The 15,210-nt window shown below is 44.5% G+C and overlaps 1 protein-coding gene and 1 long non-coding RNA gene across 6 annotated transcripts in view; both read left to right on the plus strand.

Annotated features, from left to right (window-relative positions):
• KCNMA1 (potassium calcium-activated channel subfamily M alpha 1) overlaps positions 1-6,287 on the plus strand; it is a 708,582-nt gene extending 702,295 nt beyond the window's left edge. For 3 of the 5 annotated variants that reach the window (XM_072971241.1, XM_072971250.1, XM_072971249.1), the window contains one exon: positions 4,887-6,287. In XM_072971241.1, the coding sequence (XP_072827342.1) occupies positions 4,887-4,908 (22 nt within the window). In that variant the 3' untranslated portion in view covers positions 4,909-6,287. Of the gene's footprint in view, positions 1-4,883 lie in introns of all 5 variants that reach the window. The other 2 variants (XM_072971247.1, XM_072971240.1) reach the window with 1 other exon arrangement.
• Positions 6,288-8,563: 2,276 nt separating this feature from the next.
• LOC116282343 (uncharacterized) overlaps positions 8,564-15,210 on the plus strand; it is a 91,622-nt gene continuing 84,975 nt past the window's right edge. The window contains exon 1 of the long non-coding RNA XR_012077356.1: positions 8,564-10,813. This is a non-coding gene — a long non-coding RNA (uncharacterized lncRNA). The remainder of the gene's footprint in view (positions 10,814-15,210) is intronic.

Consider the following 15,210-nt stretch of genomic DNA (forward strand, 5'->3'; position numbering starts at 1 on the left):
AAACTTCAGGGCCCGCAGAAGTCAAGACAGGGTAAAAAACAAATCAGTGTCTCAATCAGCTTCTTTCAGCCCATCCCTGCTTTGTCATAATGTGATGAAGAGGTAGCTGTGGGCACCCATCACTAACCTGGGAGACGCTCTCCCGGCGGGAAGGTGTACATTCATCGCAGAGGGAGGTGAGAGCGGTTATCCCCTGCCATCTGAAAGGGAGGAGTGAAAAGTCCGCCCTCGGGGTACCAACTGGATTGAGGGCCACAGAAGAGGGCAGGCAGGGGGCAGGTGCTCTGCCAGGAGAATGGTAGCATCAGACTTACAGTTAAAAAGGGGCAAATGGAGTTGTATTAGACGATTGTAAAGAAGCAAGACAGTTTTTATAATGGTTCTGGTGCAATTTTCATTTCTATGACATAGCCATGGAGAGGGAAGGAGGCAGTGGGGGGGGGGGGGGGAGGGTCCACTGGGGCCTTGGAGTCTGCTGGGCAGAGGGCGAAGGCCAGACCAGCTCTCAGAAGTGTGAGATGTGAGAGGTAGCAGCGTTAGCTTTGAAGGCTTGGGCTCCTGGTTAGCTCCTCCTGTTCTTAACTGTTACCTCTATCCAGATGGAATCTTTTCCCTCCAAGCCCTCTCTCTCTAAACCTCAGCTTGTGGTGCAGGTCTCCCCTTTCATGCTTTCTTCTCTGGGGAGCAGTTAAGTGAGGAGGCTAAATCCCATGGCACTGGCAACCCACAGAGCCAGCAGAGGCTCTGTTTTCCCAGTCCAGCCTGCTGCTGTGCTTCTGGGTCCTCAGGCCCTCTGAGCCTGGAGGAGGGGCCTGGAGGAAGTCCTGACCCTCATTCTAGCCCCTTTAATTTCAGTGATGAAAGTAGCCATGGACAGTGCAGATGGCCTGCAGGTGGAGTAGGGCACCTGTCAAATTGAAAGCCACTATTTTAAAGAAAGAAGTCCCATTGAAGTGTGTCACTCCTTCCTCGCTTCACCTCCCTAAGGAAGGTTACCCAACCAAACCCTTCTCTGTCATCTGTGCTGCCACAGCCCCTGCTCTTCCGGCCAGCACCCTAGTTACACAATTCAGTTCTCCACACCCAGTTCATTTGCAATCACAGCAAAAGTTGTCACCTACCCTTAGGTTATCCTTTAGTACAGAGAGAACTCATGTTAATGCTAACCTTATACTAAAAGATAACAAACACCCAGTGCTTGCCCTGGGCCAGACACTCTTCTGAGCACTTTACATATGTTAACTCGTTCAAGTTTCAGCATAACCTCAGATGTAGATGCTGTTAGCATTTTCCATTTGAAAGATGCAGAATCCAAAGGACAGATTTGTTCAAAGTCACCCAGCCAGGAAGTGACAGAGTGGAATTTAAAACTAAAGTCGATGAACTTTGCCACTATGCCATAATGCCCCCTAAAATTACTAATAATACTGATAATCTTAACAGCTCACATTGACTCCCCATGTATGTGAGTAAGTGCTTCATGGGCACCAGCCCCTTTCATCCAGACAACATTAGGAAGGTCCTGTCATTTGCCCTACTTTACAGAAGAGAAAGTGAAGCTAAGATAAATTATGCAACAGCCTGCTTAGAGCCATGCAGCCAGCATGTGAGAGAGCCAGATTCGTTGGCCCTTAACCCACCACCCCATGCCATCTCCCTGGTCACAGTGGATAGTTCGTGGCAGGGCTGGTCTTGGTAGGTGACATCTCCCAGTGGCAGTGGCCCTTCTTTTGCCAGCATCTCCCCACAGTTATTTCCTGGGTTTTATCTTGTTCTACCAGCCCACCTGCCACAGCCTGTGAAATGCCACTCCTCCCCTAACCTCAGGCAGGTCACACATTCACTCATGGTGATGACATCATGCATCACCTCTTCAAGAAGCTTATTAACAAGTGGACTTATTTTTCTTTGGCAGTGAGGATGCTTTCAAAGCTGGATCTATTGCCCTTCTCATCTTAGGGATGAAAACAAAGCCCCCAGAAATCTTTCTGGCTCATGGGATGAGGCAGGGAGCAGAGATCAACTTAGGGATTTGGCTCTACCCTGGACCACTTCAGCACTCATGTGACTTCTTTCCTTGAGTATTCTTCCTTATGGCCAATTTTGTGGGTACCCAGTAGGGCAATTCCTTCTTTGGAAGGCAAGATTTGATAAACCAAAGTGTCGCTGTCATAGCAAAGCTCTCTCCATTGGCGCAGAATGACTGGCACTCATTAAAGTGTGGTTCCTTTGAAGCCCTTCGGGAGAAACTCTTCATAAAATACCTTTGCCCCCAGTTTAGTAAAATGCTCAAGAGCATGCATATATTTCCACTTCTTCAATAGCCTGTGTAACCAAATCTCCAACAACACGTAGATGTATATCTTGCCAGGCACCTGAATTAAAAAGCCTGTTTCTTGGACATAATGAAAACTTCAAGTCATCAGCAGGCTACGTGTTAATACAGCTCCTTCTTGTGTTGAAGCTGAACAGCCAAACACAGGGACGACTCTGCTTAGAGAAAGAAGCTTAAATGGGGAAATAATGCTCTCTTTCTTACAGACAGCAGAAGGAAATTGATATTCTCTCTGCTGTGAAAGGTCAAAATGCCAACTTTGAATTGAACTGTAAAGACTAAATTCTGAACAATTATTCTCCGCAGCAGTTGTAAAAATTACAGCAAATTGCAGCTGTCTTAGGTCTTTCACCCAAAAGACCTCCTCATTGCCATCAGCAGAGTTCACTCTCCCTTCCAACCTGGCGTGTCCAGCCTAGCACTAAATCCCTTTGCAAAATCTGTCCACCGAACGGCACGGCCAAAACCAAGGGCAGCTCAGGCAAACAGCACAGACACTGGGCTCAGCCCTTCTGAAAATCATCTTTACACATAAACCATTGGGAAAAGTCATAGTTTGAAATTGTTTCGGTGGCCTGGCAATGCTTTTAAAACATGATAACCATCACACTTTACTTCTCTCTGAAAGGTTAGCTTAATCGTAGATCACAAAAAAAAAATTGGTTTCCACAAATGCATAATGGTTCATCTATGTCACACTTGAACTAAATGGTTTTTTAAATGGAGCTGAAATTATTTTGATGTGTACACAGTCCCAGATTTCTATACAACCTTTTTTAACCAGCCCATCAGGAATCTTGCCTCTAAAGCCTCATTAATAATTCAGATGTGCTGATGACTTTAAAAGATCTATGGAATTGAAGCTTAAGAGAAAAAAAAAAACTCTGCTTGACAAAAAGATAAATGAATGTAGAAAGAAGCTGTAGGAGTCTGGCAAGCTGTAGATCATCTCAGAACAGATTGTAACTTTATCATTCTGTCAGGGGGAATAATTTAAAGCACTTAATCAGTTAGCTTCACTGTGAGGATGTAGCATTATGAATTCCTATCGTCCAATCTGTTCAAATCAAAGTGAACTTAATTATAATAGGTGAGAGAGCCAGTGCAGGAGAGCGGGGGATGGAAACTGATCCAAGAGGCAGGAAGTTTCCTCAGGGGGTAAACTGAGCTGCTGAACAAAGGGAAGTGAGTGAGCTTTCACCCAGGCTCATCCCAGCTCCAGCTCAGTGTCTGTACTGGGGGCTCAGGGCACTGGACACCAGTAAGAAAAACTATGGATCAAGGAGAAACAAGCAGAGTGGTCATGAGCCGATCATAGAGGTCACGTCAATAAATCATTAGCCAAATAAGGACACACACACACACACACACACACACACACAAAATCAAGATCAAGCCAGGGGAGCAATTTCTGCCAACATACCAGTCCAGGTCCACAGACCAGGCAGTTATGACTTGTCCTGGTAGGCAAAAAAGGCGGCCAGAGAGGCCATTGTCTCTCTAGCAGTGGGTGAGCTTGAAAGGCTTTTCCCTTGTTCTTGACTTTTCCGAAGCCACGAAAATCAGACATATGATTCCCAAGTTAGAATGCGCTCTTTGCCCCCGTCCCTTCTTATCTATCCACATGGCTGATTTCCCAGAAAATTTCAATCCTAGAAAGAGGCGGGGATGAGGGCTGAGTCTTGTGAAATAGCGCTAAACTGCTAGGACGGCGCTAGGCCACTTTCGTCCTCGCCCCGGCCTCTGAATGTCCTGACTCAGCAGTCTCTCGCAGCCATTTCCGGGTTTAGGGTGGAGATGAAGTGCCCAGACTTTGCCAAGCCCTCTTGTTGACAGCTTGGGTTATTATTGTCGGTTAAGATAGTGCCACTAGGAATTCTTTTCCTAACTTTAGACCGACAGTTTTCGTTCTTGAAATAAAAGCCATCTCAAAATCCTCTTTAAACATTAGCTGCTATTCTAATTTTCACCCTCACTGGCCAGCAAAAATCTGTGGGCTTTTTTTAAGATCTCCAAAACTGGCCACAAAGAAATCAGAAGATTTTCTTGTTACAAGCGAAGCCAAGCCAAGGCTTGGAGAAGGAGGTCCCACGTGAGAGTCTAGATCACTCAGCCTGCGGCAGGGACAACATTCCTCATCTTCCACTCAAATTAGTGGATGCACGCATCTTTCTTTAGGTGCAATGTTCATACCCAATAGTTGTCACATTCGTCATCTCCTTGCCTCCAAAGCTTTTCAGGCCACCAAAGGAACCCCAGAGAACACTGCCAGAGTTTCTCTTCCGTACCCTCTTTATTCCCAGAAGTCCACCCCTGGTGCCTCCAAGTCCCAATAGCCCGTTGGTTCATCACTTGCTACAGGCAGCAGAGGTATGTTTCAGGTTCGGGGGTTCTCCCTACCCTGCACTGTCTCTCTTAGCAATTACTCACTGTCAGCTTCTCTCGGTTCCCTTTTTGCATTTTTCAATGAACTTTCCAAAGTCTGTACCCTAGGACTAATTAAGCTTCTCATTTCTCCTTCTTGTTCTCTATCCGTTTTGCCCTTTAGCAGAAAAGAAATGGTTTACAGATGAACCGGATAATGCCTATCCCAGAAACATTCAAATCAAGCCCATGAGTACCCACATGGCTAACCAGATCAACCAATATAAATCCACAAGCAGCTTGATTCCACCAATCAGAGAAGTTGAAGATGAATGTTGACTCCCAGGAGACCAGAACTATTTTTTTAAAGCCTGACAAACTTCATAAATGGTGACGTGACTTTTCTTCCTCTTACATGCTGAATCACTGGTGGAAATGTTAGGAGAAGCAAGAATTGCAAGAAAAATAGACAGATCTTTCTCTTTGTCTGCCTTGAATATTGCTTCCATGTATTTTGGAAAAGAGAATGATTTCATTTATAAATGAGCATAATACAATAGTCATGTATAGCCTCTAGCATTTTAAATTATTTTTATTTATTAGAAAGAAAATATATTTTTCCTTTTTTTTTTTCATTGTCAGATATCTTCCCTATATCGAACAATGCAAAATCAAAATGAACAAGTGGCCAGACTCCTTAAGGCATATTTCTCTTCTTTCTCTTTTTTTTCTTTGAGGAGAATGATGGTCACCACCACGATTAACTGTAATTAAGGGAAATGGATTATTACAACAATTTTAAAATGGTCCAATGATGTAAACATGTATTTTAGTAAATTCAAAAAAAGAAGACAAAAGGGGGGCAGGTGAATCTCCTGGATGGGTGTGTATTTTGGCTGCATTGACACCAGCTCTTAATAAATGGAAACTTATTTATTTTCACAGTTGAAAGTCATATTTTTGTAGTTTTAGTTTTCATCCTGTATTTCTTATCCCTTTGTTCGTATGTTTAAAGGGAAGACCTTCTTGCAGCTTTTCAACAATTGTCAGATCAGGTGTACCCTGCCAGCTAACAATACCAGGAAGGTTGTGAGTGTGCCTGGGATGTGGAAGTTGAGGACCTGATGCACACAAGGCATTTCTCTGTTTGTTGTTCAAATGGTGGGGACTCCTACATGCTGTCACGCTTCTCATTTCATATCTCCAAACCAACCAAGCAAGTCATTTCAACTTTGGAAAGGTCTGATGGACTCTCTTCCCACTCCCCAAGTTCAGGGCTTTTAGCCTGAAGGCTTGTAAACACCAATGAATAGTTTTCCTTAATGACAGCATATGCTAACACATTCGTTCTATTCACTGAGTTTTTGTGTAAAAGCCAGAGACTTTCTTTGATCGAGGAGACGACTTTTGCCCAGATCTTAATTTTGCAGGCTTTCCTTTAGTTGCTGGGACAAAACACACAACTTGTTACAGCAACATAAAAAAATAATAACCACCAAAGGACAGCAATGAATGCTTTTAATACAGATTGTTAGAAAAGGCCTTTGAAAATTACCAGCAGTGAAATCAAATGTATCCACCACTTCAAACTGTGGTCAGAAAGATTTTTCTAGCCATCAGATACAATTCTGATGCCTCCAAGCTCGGCTGTTGCTTGCATGCTCAGTGTAACATCGTCCCAGCAACTGTTCTGGTCCAAATGACTTTCAGCTTCAAAATTACCCATCACTGAGAGAATCGTCAGGGTCTCTGGAGAAGCATGGATGTGTTAATGATTTTCATTTTCTTAAAAATGTAAACTGTGGACACTTGAAGAAACCAAACGAACCAAAATCTCTCCCCAAGTGTCATGATATCTATTCCATTGGGCCATGACGCTGTGGTACCTAGTAGGCTAGTGCAAATCAGATCAGAGCCAAGCAATGAGATCACCGTGAAAACATACGTCCACCAAGTACTCCAATGACCAGCGTAGGCAAAATGAGCTTCCACCTCTGTCCAGTCCCCGCAGAGCCAATGTAGTCGTGTTTCCACCTTGTAGGCGCCGTCCTGAAGTGACTTGTCAGACCATGGTTATCCTGTCGTCACATTTTGTAGAATTAGTTCTATAAAAGTATTGTGAATATAATGTATGTCCAATTGGATTGTTTAAAAACTACTTATAACCAATCATGACTCTACTTGGCAGACTAAAATGACGTCAGCAGTCTATATTCAGGCTTATCAACATTTCTTGGTTAACAACAGGAGTAAAATGGGTTTGCGGGGCGAATCCCTTGCTAAGATTTTACAACTTTCCTGAAAGTTAGGCCTTCTTCTGCGTAATGATTTTGCATTGGGGTCATCTTCATACATTCTTAGTACCTCAGTCCACGCTCTTCTTTCCTTCATGAACCCTAGTGGGGTTGATAACTTGATAACCATTTTTGAATTTGTCATAACTATTTGGTCTCCTCTGGCAGGCAGTGGTGGCCACCACCTAAACCATCTTCCATCAGAGGAAGTTAGGCCACAGTATCCCATGCCCGCTGTGCTCTCTTTGGCACCTCTCCCTACTCAGGCAGTTTGGAAACAGACGTACAAACTCCATGCCCATCACAGCTAGAGATCTGAATCTAACCTTTGTTTTTTTAAACCACAATGGCTAAGATCCTTTCCTACAACAAAGGCTTCCCTCAAAAAACCAATAGGCAGGAATCCATTTTCCTCTAAGGTAGAACAAGGTCATACTGTGTTGCCTCTGCAATAATGAATTGTTTGGGGCCAGAAAACAAAATCAGGCTTTTTTTTTTTCTTTAAAGTGTGCAAAATGACTGGTTGGTGGCTCCTTTGGCAAAAACTGGTACCCAGTAGATTGAAAAGGAAATGAAAACAGAAGCAAGATTATAAGATCACTGAAGGGCTTAAGGGAATGCCAGAGCTTCCTAATTTGTTTCTATTTGTTGAGTTCTCTGGCCCTGAGAGAGTCCTCACCCAACCCCACTCTGACAGACCCATCTTTTCGGCTACGTTTAGTACAGACCAATGATGGTCTTCATTGGTACAGTCTGTGCTATAAGGCTCTGATGTCCCATCCCAGTTGAGGATTTCAGAAAAGCTATTCTCCCAAATGAGTAACTCTTGGGTGCTTTGAGAATCGGACTCACCAATAGGCTATTTAAAGAGCAGAAAGCACCTACTTGTAAAAGCCCCATCTCCATCACCATCTTTCTCATTAAGTAAACTTTGACTTTCATCTGAGCAATTTTTATTTTAAAACATCCACTTGAACCAAGATAAAACACCTTAAATAAAAGTGGTTGTGACTCAGGCATGTTAGGAAACACCCAGAAGCTCTTTCCTTCCAAAGCCTGGGGCATCTTATGATGTACTTTGTACAAAATTTGATGGAGGACTTTAAATAAACAGGGGATTAGAACTGTTTGGCTAGGGTTGGAAAGGGGGAAAGTGAGAAAGCACAAGAAAATTGGGGGCTAGCTTCACATCACAAATGGAAAGAGTCCAACCTTCCTACTTATGGTTTAGTATGAGGGTTTGCAAGCTACATCTGCAAGTAACTAGCTATACACTTTGAAAATGTTCTTTAAACTCTCTGAGTCTCAGTGACATTTGTAAATGAGCATGATTCATCTAGATGACTCTAAGGTCCTTTCAGATGGGAGAGGATGTGATCGGAGTTAAAAGTGGGAGCCTGGGAACATGCTGAGCCCTGGAGACAATCTTGTCCTGCATCAGAATAACGTGCTTCTTGCTGCATCAACCAAGCAGTACTCCTGAGGGTAATGCCTCATGCTCTGGACATACAGTAGTTAGGTTCATTCCTCTGCTTTATGTTGTGGAGTCTCCTTAGGTTCAAAATGCAAATTTCAAAAATCAAATTCACCTGAATCTTATCGATGAGTTTTTTTTTCTGTGTGTTCCCAAGGGTTTCTTCTCAATCTCATCCCTGCCTGACTTTTTTAATTGGTTCAAGGCTCAGTCCCCATCAATCCCTTCATCTCCTACCCATGTCTCCAATTTCCAATGTGTTGTTAGAGGCTCACAACATTCCTGGATTCCTGTAGTTTTCCTCATTTTTATTTCCACCTGTGGATCTGGGCTCTAGGAAGTTATCAGTCTTAATTATCACTTCATTTCCTGTCCTCTACTTATTTGATTCTTCTTTTCTCTTCATTGGTATACCAACTATTTCTTTGGTACTTATATTTGTAAGTCTAATTTTGATCTAACATTTTTTTATCCCCTCAAAGAGAATCTCAGTGGAAAGAAAAAGGAAGGGAGGGACAAAAAGAAAGGTAGAAAGACAGAGAAAAAAGAATATCAAACCAGTTGACTGGGACATGAGTTACCTTACTTACAGGAGATTAAACAAGTCCATTCAGACTAGACATGGAGTTCCAGGGCAGAATCTGTCCACTTTCCCTTCTGACCCTGTAGCCTAATTCCTAGTCTGTTCCTATTTACTACTTGCGGAATGGTGGTAAAATCACCAACTGCTGTGATCCTTGGAAGGGTCTTCACTAATTAGAGCTTGACTCGTCTGCCGTAGAGAGCAGAAGGAACTGAGAATTCACGTGCAACTTACCTGGAAAATTACCTTTCTGCCCCTCCTCCACTCACCTCATGTACCCCAAGGGTATTTTTTTTTTTTTTCTATCTAGTTGAGCTGATTTAAGATTTAAATCCCATGATTCTTTGAGGACATAATGTGGCCCTTTGAATTTATTTATGAGAAAGCAGAAATTAGAAAGGATTTCCAGTTTGTACTAGTGTGGCCTTTTTGATTGTTTAAGTGAAATCTGTTCTGATTGGTTGTTGCCCATGCAAGGCCAGTTGTTAATATTTTCAAAATTGCCACAGGATAAGACCATTCAGAGAATACTTTTAGCCGTCATTTTATTTTCCAAGGAACTTCCCAGCTGCTGAAGACACCACGCTGTCACAGCCCCACGTGGTTAGACTGAGGAGGAATTCTGTATTAGAGGAACTGGACCAAACTTTCCTTTTTGCCACCCTCCTCTTTTAGCATGAAAATGGGCTGGATACTTCTACATCTAAAGACAGGCCAAACTCAGGGTATATATCAAGGAAGAAAGAACAAACTTTTGGATTAAACAGCATTTTAAGGTGCCATCAGCCAGGCATTTATGTGATATCGAAAGTCGGTGCTTTGGGTTGGAAAGGAGAAAGGGACTGCACTGAACTATACTAGACTGAGAGGAATGCAAAGGAATATAATGCTTGGTGGGCTTTTGAGGTATTTCTATAGGAAATAAATGGAGAAGTGTGGAATACGAGGGTTTTCAAGGGAGAGGAGGCTTAATGGGCCATGACCATTGGTAGGAACACGATTTCAACACATAGATCATTTTGTCTAGGGTGACAAGTTCGTCTAGGGGAGAGGAGGGAAACAAAGATGAGACTTCGGAGAAGGGGCTAGAAAGTCAGTTGTCTTAAGAGCCAAGCTAAGAGGTTGCGGCTTGATTTAGAAAGTCACGGACAGCCACAAAAAGTTTTCAACAAGGAGTGATGAACACTGGTATCTGTGCATTTTTTGGGTTAAACGTTTTGAGATGTCAGTTCTCCTCAGAAGTCATCAGGAGAATATATGCAAAGCCGCACATCTCAGCAGCACGGAGATCTCAGTCAGTCGTGCCCACTCCAAGTCGAAAACTCAGCATGTGAGTACGTATACCTTCCTCAAACATGGGTTGCAAATCCTAACAGTTACAGAGGCTTAGCCGGAGTTGTAGGGGCTGGTTTGTGCGCTGGGTGTTGGGGCAATGGCTGGAGAAGGTTCTCTGTGTAAAGAGCACTTAATCTGGACCCCGAGGGAAGAAGCTCGTGGAGGGATAGGGAAGAGTGGGGGCAGCTGTCAGTGAGCGGCGGCAGCTGAGAACTGTTGCACTAATTCATTCAAAGTGGAAGCAGCTGAGAGTCGTCCGCAGGGGCAGAGCCCGCGGGCAGAGGATTCTGGGATGTGCGGCTGCGCAGAGCGCGCGGCGATGGCGGCCACGGAGGCGGCGGCGCGGCGGGCGCCGCGGGTGTGGAGGTCGGAGTCGCAGCGGTGCGCGCAGTGCTGGCAGCGAGGCTGAGTTCTCCAGAGGAGGAAAGGTAGGTGTGGAGGACTGTTTGACGGCAGAAGAGTGTTAGAGGGCTGCAGCCATGTTTTTAAGGGCTAAAAGGAACAACGTTAAGTCGACGCTGCTGGGAAGGGAGCGGTGGGCTCCTTCGGAATCTGGGGCGCGGGAAGCTGGAGAGGGAGCCTTAGTTTAAGAGAGGCTGGGGCATCTATGAGGTTGGAAACGAAGGGTATTGGAGCTGGTGACTCAGAAGTAAAAGAGACTTGGCTTGTTTGTCTTCATGCCCAGAGCTTGTCCGGAGAGCCTGGCTCTGGGTAGGTGATGGGTTTGTGACTCCGGGTTACTTTGGATGCTGCAAGCAGTGGAGGTTAAACAGCTCTGGTAGGTCGCTGGCACTCTTCCTGGAGAAGAACTCAAAAGAGAGGGGTCTGGAGGTGTGCCTTTTCTTTTACCTCCCCATTCGCGTCACTCCTTCCTTATCCCCACACACGCTTTGGTTTGGGTGCTCTTAAACGCGACAGTCTCTTTGTTTTGGTGGCTTTTCTGGACAGGCAGGATGAGAGAGGGTTTTTGGCTTGGTGAAAACCAACCTTCATTTCTAGGTCGACTTTAAATTTAAAAAGGTGTCCTTTGGTCTGTTAACCTTTGAGGACTGCTTGGTTTCGGCGCTCTTAAAACAAATGCGACAATCCCTTTGCTTTGGTGACTTTTCTGGACAGGCAGCATGAGAGCGTTTTTGGCTTGGTGAAAAGAAAACCAGCCTTCATTTCTAGGTCGATTTTAAATGTAAAAAGGTTTCCTTTGGTCCATTTATCCCGTTGAGGACTTCTGTTTCTCCTCCTCCACCTTGCTATTCAGCAGAACAGGGGCAGAAGTGACAGCAAAACTCTCCTGTGTGCCTGTCGTAGGAAGCATTCCGGGGCCCACTTTCTGAATTCTTAGATGAAAATGTATACACGGCACTGCCACACTCCTGCCCGAGCAAACCAGGGTTCCCCCGCCATAGGATTGAAGGTCAGCGTGAGAAGGCAGCCAGTATGTAAGGGGAGCCCTGCCAACAAGGCTGACGAAGCCCCACTGTCAAACTAAATCACAGCCCCCACAGCCCCAAAGTGGCCTTCTCCCCTCCCTTCCTTCCGCTGAGCACAGCCAGAGATACATCTGACCAGAACTGCAACATTTCAAACATAAACCAAGATCTGCCTGGAAATCCTAATTTAAAAAGTTCCATTCCCAGGTGGCACAGTCACATCCTGCCTAAAATTTCTGGCCCACATCCCACCACCCAGATGCTGAAAAGAAACCTCCCACTTAACACAAAAACCTGCACTCCACGTGTCTTCAGGGGGCAAAGGGAAAAAAAAAGGATGCTGACACAGAGGTCAGGCCCACGTGTTCATTAAGGAAAAAGAGCGTGGCTTATTCATCTGTCTTTCAAATGTTTGATTGTTGGCATTTTGCGGATGATGATGATTAATTATATGACCTAAACGGATTGGAGGAGAGACTAAAATGCTGGTGCTTTGAAATGATCTACCCAACTCTGTCATCTGTATCAACCAGTGATAACTCTCTTGTCTTGTTTAAAAAAAAAAGGGTTTGTACATAACTTGTACATGGTTTCATTTTGTATTTTTCGCAGATTAAAAATTTATGTATTTGTGTTCTAAAGCAGCGAGTGTTCCTTGTGTCTCTGGAGCACCCACGTGTCCGTGGGGGGTTGGGGGGGTTGGGGGGGGTTGGTGGTGGAGTGCCCGGGTTCCTGTCAGGCTGCTGGGGTTCCCTCTGATGATGGCAAAACCGCGGACGTATGGGAGCCATGGGAGAGCCCTTACATTGCCCTTGCAGCTTTGAGTGCAGAGCCTTCCACCTCCAGGGAGATGGTCAGCAGGGGCCAGCCCAAGACTACGGTGGGTAGTGGGGGAGAGGAAGAGGCGCTGTCACTAGATGTGGTGCCCGGGAATCCCTCCGGGGTCATACCCCGGCCGGAGGGCCCACATGTTCCTGCAGACACCTCCCTCAGGCAGGTGGCTAAAGAAATTGGCAGCCTTTCCGTGGGCCCCTGGGAAGCTAGACTGTTTCTCTCCTCAGCCACCTGCACAGAAGCTAGTTTCCCTTTCCTGACCTCTACATGGTGAAGCAGTGTTCTTTTCCCTTGCATTTAGCTTATTGAAACCCAGGACAACCTTCAGAAGTCTTGAGTCCCCCCGCCCCACACTCACCTCCACAGAACAATAGATAAAACTGCATCTCAAGGCAAAAAAACAAACAAACAAAACTCTTAAGAATTAGTGCTGTGGTTTCAGCTCCCTGATTTAAATCATCTTCAGAATCCTGAGTCTGAACTCTTTTAGGGAGGCTGGACTCCCAGAGTTAAGGCTGGTGTAGCCCAGAGGAAGGGAAGGAACTGGAGAGTGGAGAAAAGCCATCCAGTGTATCTGTAGGTACTGTGTATGATGATTGGCATTTAATGTCTTCTAGAGATTGTTCATCAACCACATATTTACTATGAGGTTCAGATTCCTCCACTGGGAGCTGGGGCTACAATAGTGAGTTGCATCAGGACCCCAGTCTCCAACCTCGGGAGGGGTAGAAACAACAAATAAACAGGTTAATAGTCACGTATTAAAAATTAACCTATCAGGGTGAACACTACCATAGGGAGGGCATAAGAGAAGCACTTAGTCATTTCAAGAGAAATCTACCATTGACTGATACTTTGAGAAACAAATTCCTGTTCTACATAAGCCTCTACCAGGCCAAACCAGAACTCGTTCCCACGGGTCAGCAAAAGCAGGTTCACCTGTCAGAATGTGCCAATGCCTGACAGTCTTTGCACTCCAGTTTCTCACCCTGCCTTCTCCAATATTTGCTAACAAATCTGAACGTCGTTGGGGAATGTAATTGCAGAGCATATGGTCCCCATTAGTTAGGCAAACTCCACTGCCAAATTTGGCTCCAAGAAAGGAGTCTGCATAAAGGATGAAGTATTAGGAAGAGATCGACAGTGACAGAGAAAGCAAATAAAAGAGATGAGACAGCGAGTTACAAAATAGCAGGCTTGGCATCCTCAGCACAATGAAAGTGGAACGTTTTTCTGTTGGGAAAACAATACGTGTGAATTTGTGCAAAAATCTCCCCATAGCGAAAATCAAAGCAGACCATTCACTAGAATCAATGTTAACTGCTTTGCAACGTCAGATAAGATAGATTCTGCGTGGGAGAAAAACTGGGGGGAACAGAATAGACAGTGTGCCAAGGAAATAAAGCATGAATGATACCAAATGTAAATATGGGCTCAGGACTATTTTAAATGTTAATGGACCCAGCCTTTGAGAGGAGAGATGGAATCTCACGCTTACTAACCTTTCACATTCAGAGAGTCTGAAACTGTAGGCTAAAAATTGGAGTTAAACGGTCCCTTGAGACCTTGAAGGAATGACTGGGTGAGGTGGGACCGTAGGGTATCGTCAGGCTGAAGGCAGTGCCCCTGCCCAGTCCAGCCTCAGAAAAATTGTGGAGGAAGCAGGACTGCGCTTGCACCCAGACACACCTGGTGGCCTGGCCTGTTCTTTCCAGAGAGCTAAAGTAGGGGTCTCCTTGCTCATTGTCCACCTCCTGTTCCTTGGGTTTCAGTCTCTTGCAGTTATCTCGCTCATACCTCATTTGACAGATTTTCAAAAAGCCATTTACCTTAATTAGATCTTTCTAAAAATAATCAACTTTGTTTTTGTCAAATCAGTAACCTCTTAGACATCTATTTCTTTGGTTCACATACAGTTTAACTGCATGGCATCCTACAAGAACAAATGTTTTCAGCCAGCTGGGGACTGCTGGTAAGCTCAGCTGGCAAAATACAAGGAGACAGGTGGAGTAAGGAGCACCCCACAAGGTGTAAAATGTCAGTGCACCATGTATAGTAGTGGGCATGTTCACAGTGGGTGGAGAGGGAGCAGCAGCTGACCCAGCTAGTTAAGTAGTGCTTGGTTAAAGAGGGCTGCTAACACAGAAAATTGTAGGTATCGATCAATGAGAGATGAGTGAAATGAAATTATTCATCCATTCAGTGGAGTACTAGACACTCAAGACAAAGGATGAAGTAGATGTATGTATATCAGGGGTTGGCAAATTACATCTCATAGGCCAAATGTGGCCTGATGCCAATTTGTAAATAAAGTTTTATTGAACCATAGTTATGCCCTTTCATGATGCATCATCTTTAAGCTGATTTCCTGCTGTAAAGATAAGTAATTGTGTCAGACTACGTGGCATGTCAAGTCTAAAGTATTTACTGTCTTACCTTCTATAGAAAAAGTTTGCTGACTCCTGGCCTGTATTACACAGGGTGAAAATGTAACATACAGTAGGATCCCATTACTGTTGACTGATTATGTGGATTTATACATTCATTAAAATTTGGAAGAAAAT

This window comes from Vicugna pacos, chromosome 11 (assembly GCF_048564905.1).
Source record: "Vicugna pacos chromosome 11, VicPac4, whole genome shotgun sequence".
Taxonomy (NCBI): domain Eukaryota; kingdom Metazoa; phylum Chordata; class Mammalia; order Artiodactyla; family Camelidae; genus Vicugna; species Vicugna pacos.